This window comes from Penaeus vannamei, chromosome 1 (genome assembly GCF_042767895.1).
Source record: "Penaeus vannamei isolate JL-2024 chromosome 1, ASM4276789v1, whole genome shotgun sequence".
In the NCBI taxonomy this organism is placed as follows: Eukaryota; Metazoa; Arthropoda; class Malacostraca; order Decapoda; family Penaeidae; genus Penaeus; species Penaeus vannamei.
Window position 1 is genome coordinate 49,623,450 of NC_091549.1, and position 16,530 is coordinate 49,639,979.

The following is a 16,530-nucleotide window of genomic DNA, read 5'->3' on the forward strand; positions in this document are numbered from 1 at the left end:
CCTATAGTTGATGTAGAGAGAGAGTCATATCTATCAACTAGCTAAGCGTAAAATACTTCCTGAAAAGGATAGCGATATAAATCCATAAATCCATAAAAATGCAACTGAGCTCGTGGAATGGGAAGACATGAAAATGAATGAGGAAAATGTAAAAAGAAATTAACGTACTCAGCAAAGATATATTGCTGTACAGGGGTTTGGAGTTACCCGTATTCTTAAAGACCGAGGATTTACAATAGTATAAAAGACTTCCATCACTATTATCACTTTATTACTGAGTGGCAACAGTTATTAAGGTAGGCCTATGATTTCAATATTTTACACTTTAATTTTTCCCTTTGCCTGTAGAATTTTCTTGCAATCAGACCATCTTCTTATCAAAGCGTACATGATTTTTTTTATATATACATGTATATGTTTTTTCTTTCTTTCTTCTTCATTATTTTTTATTTATTATTATACAATGTGTAATCCTCTGTGCCTAATCTTCAGTAGGAAATTTACGGTTAACACTGATGAATTTCATGTTTACATTTTACCAAAAATGTACATTTAAACGAGTCAACTTGAAAGAAATAACTGAACGCTTTTGACCTCTGAACCTTAAAAAGGAAGCCTTTAAATGGGTTAATAGACACGCAAGGACGTCAATCGCCATTTCATTGACGGAAGGAATTCCTATGTATATAGCTTCAGATTATCAGCCATTGTATGTGTAGATGATCATTTTTCGTGATAGAGCCAATCCGTAGGCACTGACAACGTTAGAAGTAATGAGTAAAGAGTCAGAGGCATGCAAATTACATCAAATTTACATGCCCGTTTTTCATCCATCATCCAAAAACTGCATGAAATTTTAACACTTATTATCTCGTATGGCGGCTTCTATTGCAATACCCTACGGTATCATGACTATTAATAAAGCAAAGGTAATTCCAGAGACAATTTCCGGTCTGATCCGGAACAGTTGGCAAGATCTATCCTCGTACGACAAACAACAAAACAAAAAAAGAAGAAACTTTCACATGTGGGTATCCTGATGGAGGATTCTAGCGGACTACCAACTGCAACGATTCCTCCGCAGTTAAAAACAAACGAACATGAAACGCACAACCATTCAAGATATCTGCAGAATTAAATAGAAAGAAAAGAAGAACATAACCATGTTCTAGACAACTAAATTCCCTCAAGAGAAAGAAGAAATACAACGACTCGAAAAGGGCGTCTGCTTGCAGGGGTTGGCGAGAGTGCGGCGCGACGTGCTCGAGGACCAGCTGATTCAAGATTCCAAGGTCACCGCCGAACCCACGTGGTCAGGGATGCTGCCATGGTTCGTCTCGCGCACCTGAGTTACTGTCAGTGGAGGGGGCTGAGGGCAGCTGCAGGTCGCCTATTCTCGCAGCCGTACGTGATGTGGAAGCCCAAGAGGGAGTACCAGGCGGGAGTAGACCACCAGTATGAGGTATTATGGTGTTGACAGTGGTGTTTTGGGGTGAAATTGGGATGGATTTGGGTAGGATTTTATGTTAGTTACGTAATCAGTACCATGGATGGGCCCAGGAAGTGTAATGCTTGAATGAAAAGTGATGAGGCTTGTTTGTGTAGAATTTTTGTGTATTTAATTAAGAATGTTACGTAAATTGTTTTCTCAGAAAATTTACAGATGCTGTTGCAGTCTCGTTATATTATATAACAGTTAACACGTATAATGTGACGTGTAAGTTGTTCCTGTCGCAGTTTACAAAGAATTGTTTTTGGTTGGACTTGAAAAGAAATACGTGATTTGACCAAGGAAAAAATGATGGTCACCTTATCAGAAGCAACTAAGATAATATATCATGATTTAAAATAATTGCATAAGAGTATTCAGTATATTGATTTCAACAAAACTTTCTTCATAGTTAGTTTTGCATATCTATATGAACAAACAAACCTTTTGCACAACAATTTTTAAAGTAATTGCCATGTACCTTCACCAAAAATGCAGTCTTACTATATGTGATGATCTATTACAGCCTGTGTTGATTTGATTGCTTCTGTACTCTTATTTATAATCATTAGTAGATACAATGTCTCAATAATCAAAGATCCTATTGAATGTTGTACTCCTTGGCCTGAAATGAGCGTGACAGTTTAGAAATGCCGTCAGAGTTGTCAGTCTAATGTCACAGAAACACACAAACATTCATACGTAAAGAATCTTTGTATGATTGTATTTGTTGCAATTAACTCTTCCTTTTTTAACTGCAGATTGTTTTGAAGGCTTTTTGAATTTTATCTGTATTAAATGTATCAATCCAGTGATTAGAAAGTTTGTTCTTTAATTCCCTTTCTCACTTGGTTCCACCAACTTTCAGGAAGCAGTGCAAGCCCTAAATTCCCTGCAGACAAATGCCTCGGTGCTTCAGGTGGCTCGGGAGCAGGGCTCACGTTCAGGCCTTGTCAATATACCCACAACTGAACGTTTTTTGAAGAAGGTTGGCGTAAGCAGGGATGAACTGGATAAACTATCTGTCATCCATGTTGCCGGTAATATTCTTTCTAGTCATTGTTGATATTATTGTTGTTATTATTATTATTTTTTCTTCTTTTTTTATTTAATATTATTTAATGATAATGATAATGATTATTATTATTATCATTATTATTATTATTACTATCATTATTATTGTTATTGTTATTGGTATTATTATTATTATCATTGTTATGGTAATTATTTGTATTGTTATTATTATCATCATTATTATTATTATTATGTCATCAAGTGTTTATTATTAACCCAATGCTGTTGGGGAAGGTATGCATAAGACATGTCATGCCCATTGTGAGAGGTTATTGTCGTTAAACATAGAAGGCTCCGTAAGTAATTAGTTACAAAAGAGTCACCTGTTTATCCTTTCCCTTGATTTTTTAGGAAATATTCTCTTTTGTCTTATATTACTATTAGTAATGTTAATGACATTATGGTGATTATAATGTCCTTAATAGAAATAATAAAATAGATAGAGATAGTATTAGTATAAACAGAAAAAAAATCAAGAAAGTTTAAAACAAATGAGGCCATAAGGTCTACTAATTGACTCTTTCTTGACTGAGCACGTGTAGAGCCATCTATGTGTAGAGACATTACACAAAAGAAAATATAAAGTATGTATTATGTTTTATGGGCGGCATTGGGTTTATGCATACAGTATAGTTATTCACACAAAATATATAGGTATTTAAGCCATCTGTGGCATTTTAAAATTTTCTTTAGTATGTCAGTAGGAATTAGCATTTAGCAAAACAGATGCCTCTTGCAGCTGGTTAAAGTTTACCAGATTTGTGTGAGGGCCATGAAAATATTGAAAAATAGGAAATGAAGATATTTGCACCCAAAAGATCTAATCAGTCCTCAACAGTAAATTTTTAAAAAAGGTAAAGACATTAACATACAAATTATATCATAAATTCTCACAAATGCAGGAACCAAAGGCAAAGGATCAACCTGTGCCTTTATTGAGAGCATTCTGCGAGAACATGGGTATCGAACAGGCTTCTACTCCTCTCCTCACTTGGTGGCTGTTCGCGAGAGAATCAGGATAAATGGGCAACCCATCAACAAGGAGGACTTTGCTCATTACTTCTGGGATGTGTATAATACCCTGGCAAGTCAGAAGGTATGAAAATTTGAAGAGCAGAGGCTTCTATTTGGAAAGTCTGTTGTTGTTGTTGTTTTGTTTTTTTTTGGCTGGTGGAAGGGTTGGTTGTGGGAGGGAGAGAAAGAAATGGGAATGGAGATGTCAAGAAGGAGAAAGATGAAGGACAGAGTAGATAAATGAGTGGGAACATTATTAGGAGAGATAGAGTTTAGTTATATCATTATGTATTATTTGATATGCTGAAGGTGAAATCTTTTGTAATCATATCATTTTAATCTTTAGGAAGACGAAAAGGACATGCCTGCCTACTTCAAGTTTTTGACAGTACTTGCTCTTAAAGTTTTCCTACAAGAGGAGGTGGATGTGGCAGTGTTGGAAGTTGGAATTGGAGGTGAATATGACTGTACCAATGTTGTCAGGTAAGTTTTATTGTTGTTTTCTTCATTATTATTCTTTATGTCTTTCTATTCTTTCATTCTTTCTTAGCTGTATCTTGACCTGCACTGACACTTTTGGTGGTATATATCTTGATTTTTTCAATGTGGCTCTTTATATTGCTTACTATAATGATATTAATGTCTATTTTATATTCCTCTTGATTTTTTTTTTAATTATCATATTCATGTCTCATTTGTAGTCTTATTTAATTCTTTTGCTTTTCCTTTCCCATTTTCTCCCTTATCTTGTCCCTTGTATCATACCTCTTGGTTTCCCCCTTTCTTCCTTCCTTCTTTATTCATTCATGCATCCATAGTCTGATATTCAGATGCTTATATTATCCTCAAGGAGCTTCATTTATATCTTAAGAGGTTGTCTTTTCTTTCATTCACGAATCATCCAACCTCCAGGAAGCCTGTTGTATGTGGCATAACCTCACTTGAGCTGGACCACACCTCAATCTTGGGAACTACAGTTGAGTCCATTGCTTGGCACAAGTCAGGCATCATGAAGCCTGGAGTGCCAACCTTCACAGTGGAAGAGCAGCCTGGCATGGCTATGACAGTGCTGTCAGAGAGGGCAAAGGAGAAGGAGGTGAGTGAGGAATCTTTTATATTTGGTTGAGTAGGAATTACAAAAAAAAAAAAAAAAACATAAATGAAGCTTCTGGGGAACCGTAGTGTATGCACTAACATAGGAGGATCAAAACCCTTTAAAGGGACATGCTGATATTTTTGGCCGGCATTTGTTCTCATTACTGTCTATTGTACAGGGAGGGGTCTTATGCTTTCAACTTCATTTGTCTGCATTTCCAATCATGGATATGTTGAACAGTTCTCAATTTCACAAAAGGTTTAAGTTAAAGAATACACTTATTTTTTTCCAAAAGAAAATAGGTGAAATTCGTTCCATTTTACTTATAACTTTTTATTGATCAATTTGCATACAAATATTTTTTAAGTGGTAAATGGTCAATGAGACTTGTTAGCAGAAAGAATTTGCAAAGCCTGTAAGGTATTTTTTCAAGCACAGTTACCCAATGAAAAATATGTGTACTAAAAAAAAAAAGTGTGCTTGGTATTGGTATAAAATAAGATACGGCAAGCCAGAAACAGTGTTATAGATTAATGTACATGCAGTTGATCCATTCATATGTTGTTAAACCTTGTGTGATTCAAGTTATTGATTATTTATTTACTTGTTTTTTTTAGAAATAACCATTCCTCTGCTATTACATTACTTCCAGACAAAGTTGTACATTGTGCCACCTTTAGAGAGTTATGGATGGGGATCACGCCCCTTGCAGCTGGGTCTCGCTGGGAATGTACAGTACCGTAACGCATCCCTGGCACTCCAACTCTCCCAATATTGGATTGACTCTCAGGTGAAAGGTAAGATACGAGGTGTGCTTAGAATGTGTTAGTAGAGATGTTGGTTATTAGTGTTAATGAATATTTTATTCATTTATGTTGTATATTTTATTTCTATTTTTTTTTTTTTGTAGATACTGTAAGCTCTGTTCTCTTTGAATTTATATGTTTTTCTAGTTAGTCTGTTAAAGCAAGATCCTACTGGAATGAGAAAAGGTTAGACTTTCTTCTAGTAGTATTTTTTAAAAATTGTAATAGGGTAGGTCTCCGAACAGTATTTCTTCCTTGATTTTGAATGTATTAAAGAAATTGTATAGTGCAGTGGGAATGTATTCATCTCTTTTGGTGAAGTAATATTTTATTGAAGCATTCTCATAATCTCATCTCTTTTGTATGTCATCTTTGTTGTACACACACACGCACAAGCACACACACATACACACACATGTGCATATATATATATATATATATATATATATATATATATATATATATATATATATATATATATATATATATATATATATACATACACATATATATTTATATATATATATATATACATATATATATATACATATATATATATATATATTTATATATATATATATATATATATACATATATATATATATATATATATATATATATATACATATATATATATATATATATATATATATATATATATATATATATATATATATATATATATATATATATATATATATATATATATATATATATATGTACATATATACATATATATAGATATTTTTTTCTTCTTTTCTTTTTTTTTCCTTATGAATTTTTCAATATATATTTCAGAAATAACATGTGTCCTCTATTTTGATACCTATTTTCTCAATCCCAACTTCCCAATTTTTCCTTTCTTTTAAGATGTATTTTCTCTATCCAAATTTTCCCTTCACATTGGCTTCACTTCTATCCCAATTTACTCCTCTCCCCTTCCTTTGTTCTCTCATTTCAAAATATTGTCATCAGGTTGTAGTCCAGTTATTGACACTACGACTTCTGTAAAGGTTGAAAACTGCGGGTGCAGTATGGCATCACCTTATACACTAGCCGATGAAGAGGTGTGTGGGTTGAGGTCGGTGGTGTGGCCAGGGCGTTCACAGGTAGATATGGCTTCTTCCCCTTCTTTCTTTCTAATTTGATTTTCATTTTCTTTTTTTCTTTTTTGAACTTTAGCTTAAACTCTTTCAATTTGTCTATTAAAGAAAATAATATTTTTGAAATATCTGTACCCTAGATGTCCTTCTCCTCTTCCTTATTCCATGTGCTCTTTTAACCAAAGATAATCATAATACTGAATATAAAACTAGTCTTTACAAAGTCATTTCCTTTAGATCCACACATCTACTTTTCTTCTCCTTTGTTTAGGTGTTGCCATTGGGTTCGCTAAAGTTTTTCATTGATGGAGCTCACACAGAGTCCAGTATGCAGGCATGTGTAGACTGGTTTTCAAAAACTGCACCACTGCACACTACCGCCCATGAGTAAGCCGCATCACACTTTCATGTTGTGATTTTTTTAGAGATATGAATTGTAAAGCATTGTAAAGGAAAGATTTTGATTATTATGAAATGATGCCCTGTGTCTGTTTTGTGCCTTTTTCTCTGTTATAGATTTTAAAACACTACTCTCTCTCTTTCCAGTGATGCTACTGTGTACCGGGTCCTTATGTTTAATTCCACTGGTGACCGCAACCATGAGACTTTGTTGAAGTGCCTTTCTGAGTGTGATTTTGATCTGGCTGTGTTTACAACCAATCTTGTCACAACATCCATGAGTGCATCATCAGGTGAGATGTTTGACATGGCATATCCTGATGTCCTGTTTTTGTAACCTCTGAAGTTGGCTGCATCTGTTCTTTTGAGGTTGAAAACTGGAGTAAAAGTGACACTTTAGTAGGTAGAAAAAGCAAGCATACTGAAAACAAAAAAAGAAAAGAAAAAGAAATAGCTCCTTGTATGGTCCTCCATAATGAAAAATATTGATAAAGGCCATTACTTCCACTTTCACCGGATAAGTTTCAATAGGTATCAGTGAGCTTTGGTTGAACCAAATGTTGCCAAAAGGTATTGTAAAAGAAAATGGTACTTTATATCATACAGCAGTGATATCCATAGTGTAAATAGTTGTCGAGATTTTTAAACAAAATTTGAATGCTTTTGTTTTATGATATGATGTTGATACTGAGAACTGTGTTTATACATACAATTTGTATATTACATTACATGTATTTAAGCACAGCCCTCTTTTTGCTTAATTTTCGACAGTATGCTTTTAGGTCATTCCTTTTGTAGTTGAAGTTGTTATCAAGTTTAGGGACTATATTTAAGGAATAAAATGCAAGTTAGTATCAGTAACCCATGCTTGACAAAATAAACAAGCAATCAATAAATAAAGAAAAAATAACTTCAGTGATTTATAACTGGGTGTTTATTAATTACTGATATAATTTGATATAAACATTTCTCATTTGCTTTCCTTATTTTGGTAAGATTTACATTACATACTGATTTCCAGTCATGTTTATACGAGGATTGTCAGCCATTAAAAGACAACTTGATCTTTTGGTTATGCGTGAGTTCGTTTTATTTTTTTACCCTCATGCTGTCCAATACTAGTTATTTATTAAATGAAGCTTCAGTGATTGTGGATTCCCAAGTTTGTTCAAAGTGAAATGCTATATATTTTAAGATTATTTGTTTACCTTTTGTATTTTACTTGTCAATTTGAAATTATTTTAAACCTCCAGCATTTGAGAAAAATGTCCCTTTTGAGTAAATCATACCAAATCTGTTTTCTTCCTATACCTATATAGGTAACCATTAACCCATTGCTGTCAGGAACTTATAATGACCACTGTAGTGTCGTGCTGTGACCTTAAACTTGTGTTGAGTTTAGGAAGTTAATCAAGTTTTGATATTTCCCTGTGACTCTCATTCCACTTTTATATAGTTTGTGTAAGATATACAGGAAAGTAAATGAATTAAGAAGTAAAAGATACATAGATCCTCAGTAGTTTCTAAAGTTATTAAGTTCTCTTCTTTAATTTTTTTATTTACAATTTTATTTGTGTATTTATTCTAATAAATCTTATATTTCCTTCTTCCAAACTTTAGATCAGACGAACTATACTGTGTCTCAGGATCAGATGCACCTACGCTGTGAGAAGCAAAGGAGCTCATGGATCAGATTAAGGAGGAACCGCAAGGCCGCTGAAGGAAATACTTGTGTTGAAGACAGGGAAGCCCCATTGCTTCAAGAACAGGTTTCCAGTGACTTCACTGAGAGTTTGAGCAACCTTCCTGCTATGGATGTGCCTAGCATAATATTTCCATGCATTCATGATGCACTGAAGTGGCTGTCATGTGGCCGTGAAGCAATGCTGCAGGGGGACCTTCTTCAACCTCCAGCTTTTCCACCACCTAGAAAACTGGAGGAGGCCTCTCAGGTCCAGGTTTGTAATCATTTTTTTCCTTTTATATATTTTTTTGTTTTACCTTCTTTTCCTTCCTTTCAACTGCAGATGAGAAGTAGCATCAGATATTTCCTTCCTCCTCTTCTTTGTTTTCTTCTTCCTTTTCCTCTTTTTCACAGGATTATGTTCTTATTCCTACAGATTCTGGTGACTGGGTCCCTGCATCTAGTAGGTGGAGCACTCAGTATCCTCGATCCTGGGCTGTCATGTGCCACACACACCCGACACTCTCCAACCAAACCTCCCTCGCTGAGTGATTTGGTCCGTAGCACCTATGCTGAAGTATCGTCACCTGGGGCACCTTGATGCACTAGATATCATAAGGCCTAAACTTTATTGCATTTATGGAATGACATTTTTGAAGCCACTTAAATTGTCTTTGTTCACTATGGGAAGTTGTTCTTGGGAGTTTTGGGAATAAATTTTGCACAATTTTAACATAGAAGCTGGAAAGTATACACACAACCCACACATTGCTCACACATAGCTCGTACCTCAGTGCTTGTTGTATATTTTTCCTGATTTTCCATTCTTCTGTTAACCCCTAATTTTTTTCTCTACTTTTGAATTATATAGTTTTCTTCTGTATTATAAATTTTGTGTAAAGCATATTATGATGATAATCGGTTTATGGTGAGAATATTGACTGTCCATTTTTTTTACACATTGATGGCTCGACAAGTGCTAAGTAACCAAAATGTCAACTACTAGGCTTAATCTCACTTGTTTAAGCCATTCCTCTAAGTTTTAGGGAAAAAAATTATTTCTGTCAGCATTATTGTTTGTATGAATATTGGTTTTAATAATAACATTATGATTATTGTAATACTGGTGATAACTATAATAATAGTAATAGAAATAATATCTATCTAGCCTGAAAATTCAAGGGGTAGATAGTAAGGGTAAGCCTAGTAATTGACTTGTAAGTGGCACAATTTGCATACAAATGATTAAGTATATAGATTAATAAACAAATTAATAAATAAAACAAAACTGTAGACAATGGATATATGCATTCACTGCGAGTGTGAACAGTTAAAGAATGAATGTTGTTGTGATGTCACTGTATTTCAGGGCACTTTTGTCATGATTGTGAGAGTTGTATGGAATTGTATGACATTTTTTTATGTTAAAACACAGACTGCCTCTGGCTTACAAATGCAGACATGTACACATATATTCACATTATTGAAGTGATGATGTACAATTAAGGGAAATTCTTTTTTCACATTTCGTTGTTTCAAGAAATATACAAAATTACATTCTACATAATTTCTACCTCTAAAGTTTGACTGCTGTGCAATACCCCAATAGAGAATTAGTTCCTCTTAAATATTGAATGAAATTACTATTTTGAATATATGAAAATTCTATCTTTTCATTTTTGAATATTCATCATTTAAAGGTTTTCTCTTGTGTATTACTAAGGTGCTTTTTTGTGAATGATAATGTAAACGGATAAATTTATTTTTAATACAAGTAGAATTTGCTGTGCCATGTTGTTTTAGTGCCATAACTTAGTCTTTTAGTGGTTAAGAAAACCAGATGTGTTTAGAGAAAACCAAAAGAGGTTCTAGTTGGGCTTTCCAATTGATGGCCCACAGGTGCAGTCATTCTGTTTTTTTAAGAAAATGAAAAAATGGTTATGCTCTTTTATGAGAGCTTCAGTTTTCTTTTCTTTTATTCTTTTTTGGTAACATCTTAAAACTTTGGCAAGTATAGTATGTGTAATTTTTACTGTTTATTGGCTGCATATTTCCAAATTGACAAATTGCAGGCTTCAAACCCAGGTCAGCCATTGCTGGGAAAACTTAAAAAACATGGGGGAAAAATTATATACATATATATATATATATATATATATATATATATATATATATATATATATATATATATATATATATATATTACATAAAAAAATGAAAAATCATATCATAATAACGGCAGAAAATCTGATAGTCCATTATGTTCATTGGAATCATAAAGATTGTCAAAACAGTTAGTACCTCTGGACTTTTGAACAAAATATGATTGATGTTGATATATTAAATTTTTTGTTGGGTTTTTGTCAACTGTTATCATATGTATATTTTTAGGTAAGCTAGGTAACCAGAGTAATCTACCAGTTGGGGACTTCTACTTTTGGGATGGGTTTTAATGCTTGTTTAAATGTGATACAGTTGTGGTTTTAATGCAGTTAGGAGAGACTTTCTTCCGGTGATTTTCTTTTCCTTTTTCACTTTGTACGAGTTCTCTGAAGAATAAGTATATCAAAATATTTCCTTTTGTGTTTGAATGACTTTGCACTCCAAAACTAGGGATGTTTAAATATATATTAGAAAAATATATGGAAATGAATACTGGTGTATCTGTATGTGTATAGGTATATATGTATGTGTATGGGGTGGGTGGGAGGGATTTTTGTAGGTGGGTGGGTATGTGCATGTGTGTATATTACAAAAATAAATGTATTTTCATGACAATGATGGAAAATATACAACCTTTTTTTTTTTTGCCTTTTCAGTATTTTTGGTTTCAAGTTCAAGGTAAATGATTAAGAAGAACAGGATTTGCTTTTTACTTCTGGAAAAATACATATATTGCATAATAAACCCCTTTTGCATTTGCATAAGAAGAATTACATATCTTTGCAACATGGATGTACAAGACTAATTTAATGCAGACAAATATAAATTTCCTGTGTTTCTTTTAAAATGATTGAGTACAGAAATGTAAATTAAACTCTCTAATCATTTTATATAATTTCTGAATCTTTTCAGTAAGAGGAAAACTCAGCAATAATAATACTGTGATAAAAATAAAATCTATCCCTCCCCCCCACCTATTTATTTCTCACAATATAAAATCATATAAAATCTAGGTTTCTAGAAATGCTCACTAACAAGTCATCAACTCTATGAAAGTTCCCTCCCTCTTCACCTGGCTTTCCTACTTATCAAGAAAGAATATGCCATAAAAATAGGCAACCCTGAAAATTTGGAAATTTATGTATCACTAAGAGGAGTCCACCTTTCCAACCTGTCACACCATACTGTCAACAGCATTGCACATGCCCTGTCGAATATTCATCTTGATTGTATTAGTCTGTACCATTTGCTGTGCATTGTCCTTTAGAAGAAGCATAAGAGATCCCTCTCGCAGGCAGAAAGTGACTTCCAATATTGGCTAAGCAAAGGATTAAAATAGCTGATCCTTTCTGCAGCCACATGAAGCATGTGAAATGTATCATTGCACGCAAATATTAACAAATTTGATATAATATTGGAGTTTTGCAAGCAGCTAATTTACTCACAAAAAGTAGGCTACACTATGAAATTTTGTTTGGTAATAAAATCAGGAGGATAAATGCAAAAGCCATGACAGTATACTTGACCCTCACTTAATGAACTCCTCAAGACTTCACAACCCTGAATTTGCATTTCTCACAGTTAGTTTCCCATAAAAATCTTCATTAGAATGGCATACTGTTCATAAAATCAATGAAATTTACTCATTATTTTAAAAATTCTACTTTGACTTTCTTCATTTATTTAAACCTCCTTGCTCACTTTGCAGTTAGTCTTCTCTAATACAATAAATAAATAACAATAGATAAACAAACTATTACATAAAGCAATAACAGTTAATGTTAAAAAATAAATGATACTGAAGAAATAAATCACATGTTCTGCTTCAATACATCCTTGAAATGCGTCATACACTGAAACATTTATGAATAAGGGTGGTAGGTCACTGGTGCTGTACTTTTAAGCCAAAAGAAGCCAAAAATAACTGTTCTATTTGCACAGTAGCCCATGAAAGTGTTTTGCACATCAATGCTCAACATAACTAAAAATCTAACATTGATCGTGATGGGACAGAGGAGTTTTTTCCTTTTATAGTGCTTTGATTGGGGTGATCTAAAACCTGTATTCATGTAATGTACTCATACACCACATAAAAGCATTATCTGTCGTTGCCATACTGAAATTCACAAACACATTACTTAGCTAGCACCCTGAAAAATCCTAGCATCCGTCAAAATACTCTCCAATGATCCACGAGTCAGTAGTGCAGCTGTAATAATATGCATAACAAACCTTTTTTCATATTTTTCAATGACAACATGACTCCCTAAGGTATCATTAAACACCTTCACCTGAAACCTATGGTGATTCCATAACTAAAGGTTTATGTTATAATGGTCTTCTGTGATGAGAATAACACCTATACATTGAGATTACGAATATGGTACTGACTAGCACAGTGAAGAAAGAGAACACTCAGAAGTGCACTCAACTGATCAAGAAATTTCATAAGAAACTTTTAAGCACCACTGCTTTTCCCTTAGTACTGAACACCGAATACATTTATTATTGTATAATAATATTTTATTGAATAAGTTCATATCAAATGAGAATCTAGGAATAATTTCCTTTGCTGCTATTGCAATGTTTTACACTGATCCTTAGAGGATGAAAAAAAAAAGAATCCCCATCCTGTGAATATGTATATCTACAATCTTTGCTTCCTTTAGGGATTAATTTTTTTTGGTTCATCTCACTTTTTTTAACCACTTGCCACCAAGTGGCATGTACATACATGCCATGGCTGTTGTTGACTGAAAAACAGATGGTATCGTATCATGACCATCCCTGTGCGATTAGCTCATTGGGTGGAGTTTGTTTTTCTCCGATGGTAGCGGCTTCATATATATAGTAAAGCTTTTAGGCAATAGCACCTAAAATGAAGGCAAACCTTAAGATTTGTAATATCATTATAAATTATAGCAAAATAAAAGCTTTTAGGTGCCTAATGTTGCTCGCAAACTACCAAATGTGCCGGGCGCAAACAGGGGAAACTACCAATGCGCACCAACAATCCCGTTATCATGTCCACTTGCCAAACTCTTAACCAGCGGCACTGGGTTAACAGGTGGAAAAACTATATAACATTACATAAACAGTTCCCAAAGAATGATTTTGCCATTTTTCAACATATCTGAATGTTTCCTATCATACTGAGCATAATTTAGTGACTAATATTTCTGACTTCACTCTTAAACTTTTTCCTCATATTTCCAGAACATTTTACACAAACCTTGGAGCTCCTTTCAAAATGTTCTGCATTTTCTTTACATCTATAATCTTGTAAATTGATACTCTTTAAGTCTCTTTCAAGACTGAGCAATACCATGGGAAAAAATCTAATAAAAAAGGAATACACAATTTATATGAAAAATATAATAAATTACTACAAAAATAATGGTTGACTGAGCTGATCTGGTTAGTTTGCAGCTGTAACAGTTTTCCTTGCAGTAACAAATGACTATAATGCAAGTCTAATAAAAAAAAAAAAACACCTCGCTCATTACTATAAATGAGCAACCGAGTTCTAGAAATGCAAAGGCTCAAAAAAATGATAAGAGGCTCTCTTACCCTGATATCAATAATAAATCTACAGCCTGGTTTACAACCTAACTTTGGCATCAAAATGCCATCAAAATGTTAATTTGTTAGATGATAATAAATAATGTTAATATCCTTGTTAAAGAAAGAACTTGAGATGTTGAAATCGTATTAAACAGCCTTATTCCAGATCTTTCACATTTACCCCTCTTACAAGAACGCATGCAGCTTCCACTTGAATTACAGTGTTTTAATAATCATGGGAGGTAATTCAGTAGCTTTTGACCAACTTTACTTTTGGTTGTCTTGTAACAAAACTGAAATTTAAGTAAAAATAACATAAAACCCTCTCTTCAATAAAAAGTATACTAAATTGCATGAACCAACCTTTAGTTGTCTATTTTATCACATTATCTATCACAAGTATAAATCCATTTCTAAAATTCTGCAAAATAGTTCTAAAATGGCTTGTACCCTTGTTGCCGCAGTCCCCAGCTGAGCTCAGATACTGGAACGGATCCTTCTCTCCTTAAAACACTCTTCCTCTGCAGGGTTATGATCACCAACATGGCTGCCAGAGTAACTGCAAGGACAACCATGAGAGTCATGCCAAGGGCCACCATAATGATCACCAGATGTGAGGTGCCATCTGAATTATCGTCAAAGTTGTCTGCACTGACTGGCGATCCATCTTCAAGGATGAAACTTTGGACTGGCTCTGGGTAAAGTGACGTCGTAGATTCATATGTGTCAGGACCGGGAGTGGTATCATTGAAGCCCATACAACTGTTTAAATCTTCAATTTTTATGTGGCCTATTGCACATAAGTGGTTACGTTTGCAATCAATGTCACAGACACCATTGTTGTAACCTGCAGAATTTCTCAGATAATACTGCTGAAACAGGCTATCATTGGTGGAAAGCTCTTTGTACAGGCCAGCCATGTTTGTTACATCCAACTTCTCTAGCCCATAAGAAGCCCTAGCATGATAGAAAACTGACCATTCTGGCATCTTTGAGGCAACTGTACTACCATCCTCTTCCTTTGGAATATCATTTAAATCACCCAAGTTCAAGTGGTACTGAGTGTAGTCCAGGATATCTGAAGTATCATGTGTGTAGAGACGGAGGGAGGGGTTAATTGCTGTACCTCCAGGGACTGGTTTAGGGTACCAAGGTGTCACTGATGGGGCAAGGAATGCTACACTCTGGAGCTCACCTGAAAAGGGAGAAAACTTCATTACTTTTTAAAATTTTCCTCTGGTCCAAACATAACAGCATAAGCTGTTCCTTTCTTTCTCTTGTTCCTCCTCATTTTGACCTTTTCCTATTGTATCATATCCTCTACTCCAACTTTTCCCTTCCTTTTTCCTATCTTACAATTTGTTTGTTCTTAACAAGGGTAAATATTATTTACAGAGTACCTAAAGCATACAAGCACATTCAACTACCTACCTACCTACCTCGCACACTATGACGGCATTGCATGTACGAGATATGAATCCACTCTCTCTTACACACTCATACATTTCTAACACACATTATTCTTATAACTTTTCATATCATTTTACAATCAGGCTTAGATGGTATACAGATAATCACATCCTGTATTTGATGAACCATATCAATAAGTCCAAAACAAAGCCTATTAATTCCAAACACTTCCATATATACTCACCACTATCTGAGGCAAATATCCTGAAGCTGTCAGTATGTTCATGACCATAGATCTGTGCCATGATAACTTTACCATGCTTGTTTAGGAGGTTGATGTAGTCAGAGTTGTAAGTGGCATTGAAGAAGGGTATCACAGCAAACCTTTCAAAATAGCCAGGAGGAGCATGAGCAGCTATGATCACCTGCAAATCAAAACATTTTTTGTAATAACATTTGCTTCATATCTTAAGAAGTGTAAAAAAAATATATTGCTAATTAAACATACATATTGAGTGTATTACAGGCAAATAAATGTGAATGATATGGGCAAATAGATCAAAACAATGCAGCAAAAGATCAAATACAAAAATAAATACACTAAATAAAATAGTCAAGAGTAAATTTTAAAAAGGCAGAAATATATAAAAAAAAGACTATAAATAGCAAACTAAACTGACATTTCAAAAGTACCTTCCAGTGACTTTTTTTTTTTTTTAATAATATAC

General features: G+C 33.9%; 2 protein-coding genes across 2 annotated transcripts in view; one reads left to right on the forward strand and one right to left on the reverse strand.

Annotated features, from left to right (window-relative positions):
* Positions 1-1,198: 1,198 nt before the first annotated feature.
* Positions 1,199-10,455, forward strand: LOC113807674 (folylpolyglutamate synthase, mitochondrial). The gene is made up of 11 exons (XM_027358988.2): positions 1,199-1,462; positions 2,358-2,529; positions 3,466-3,659; positions 3,924-4,060; positions 4,490-4,673; positions 5,326-5,470; positions 6,455-6,588; positions 6,854-6,969; positions 7,129-7,274; positions 8,602-8,939; positions 9,102-10,455. The coding sequence occupies exons 1-11, from the start codon at positions 1,328-1,330 to the stop codon at positions 9,264-9,266; spliced, it is 1,866 nt and encodes a 621-aa protein (XP_027214789.2). The 5' UTR covers positions 1,199-1,327; the 3' UTR covers positions 9,267-10,455.
* Positions 10,456-11,524: 1,069 nt separating this feature from the next.
* The window catches only part of LOC113807673 (acid sphingomyelinase-like phosphodiesterase 3b), a 12,047-nt gene continuing 7,041 nt past the window's right edge, over positions 11,525-16,530 (reverse strand). Inside the window, exons 6-7 of the mRNA XM_027358987.2 lie at positions 16,047-16,227; positions 11,525-15,587 (exon numbers count right to left, since the gene is read on the reverse strand). Of these exons, the coding sequence (XP_027214788.2) occupies positions 14,827-15,587; positions 16,047-16,227 (942 nt within the window). The 3' untranslated portion in view covers positions 11,525-14,826. The remainder of the gene's footprint in view (positions 15,588-16,046; positions 16,228-16,530) is intronic.

Bases quoted from the DNA above. Each gene is read 5' to 3' on its own strand.
- LOC113807674 (XM_027358988.2), top strand. From the start codon at position 1,328: ATGGTTCGTCTCGCGCACCTGAGTTACTGTCAGTGGAGGGGGCTGAGG. The intron at 6,970-7,128 runs GTAAGCCGCATC...CTCTCTTTCCAG, and splicing joins CTGCACACTACCGCCCATGA to TGATGCTACTGTGTACCGGG. The intron at 8,940-9,101 runs GTTTGTAATCAT...TTATTCCTACAG, and splicing joins AGGAGGCCTCTCAGGTCCAG to ATTCTGGTGACTGGGTCCCT.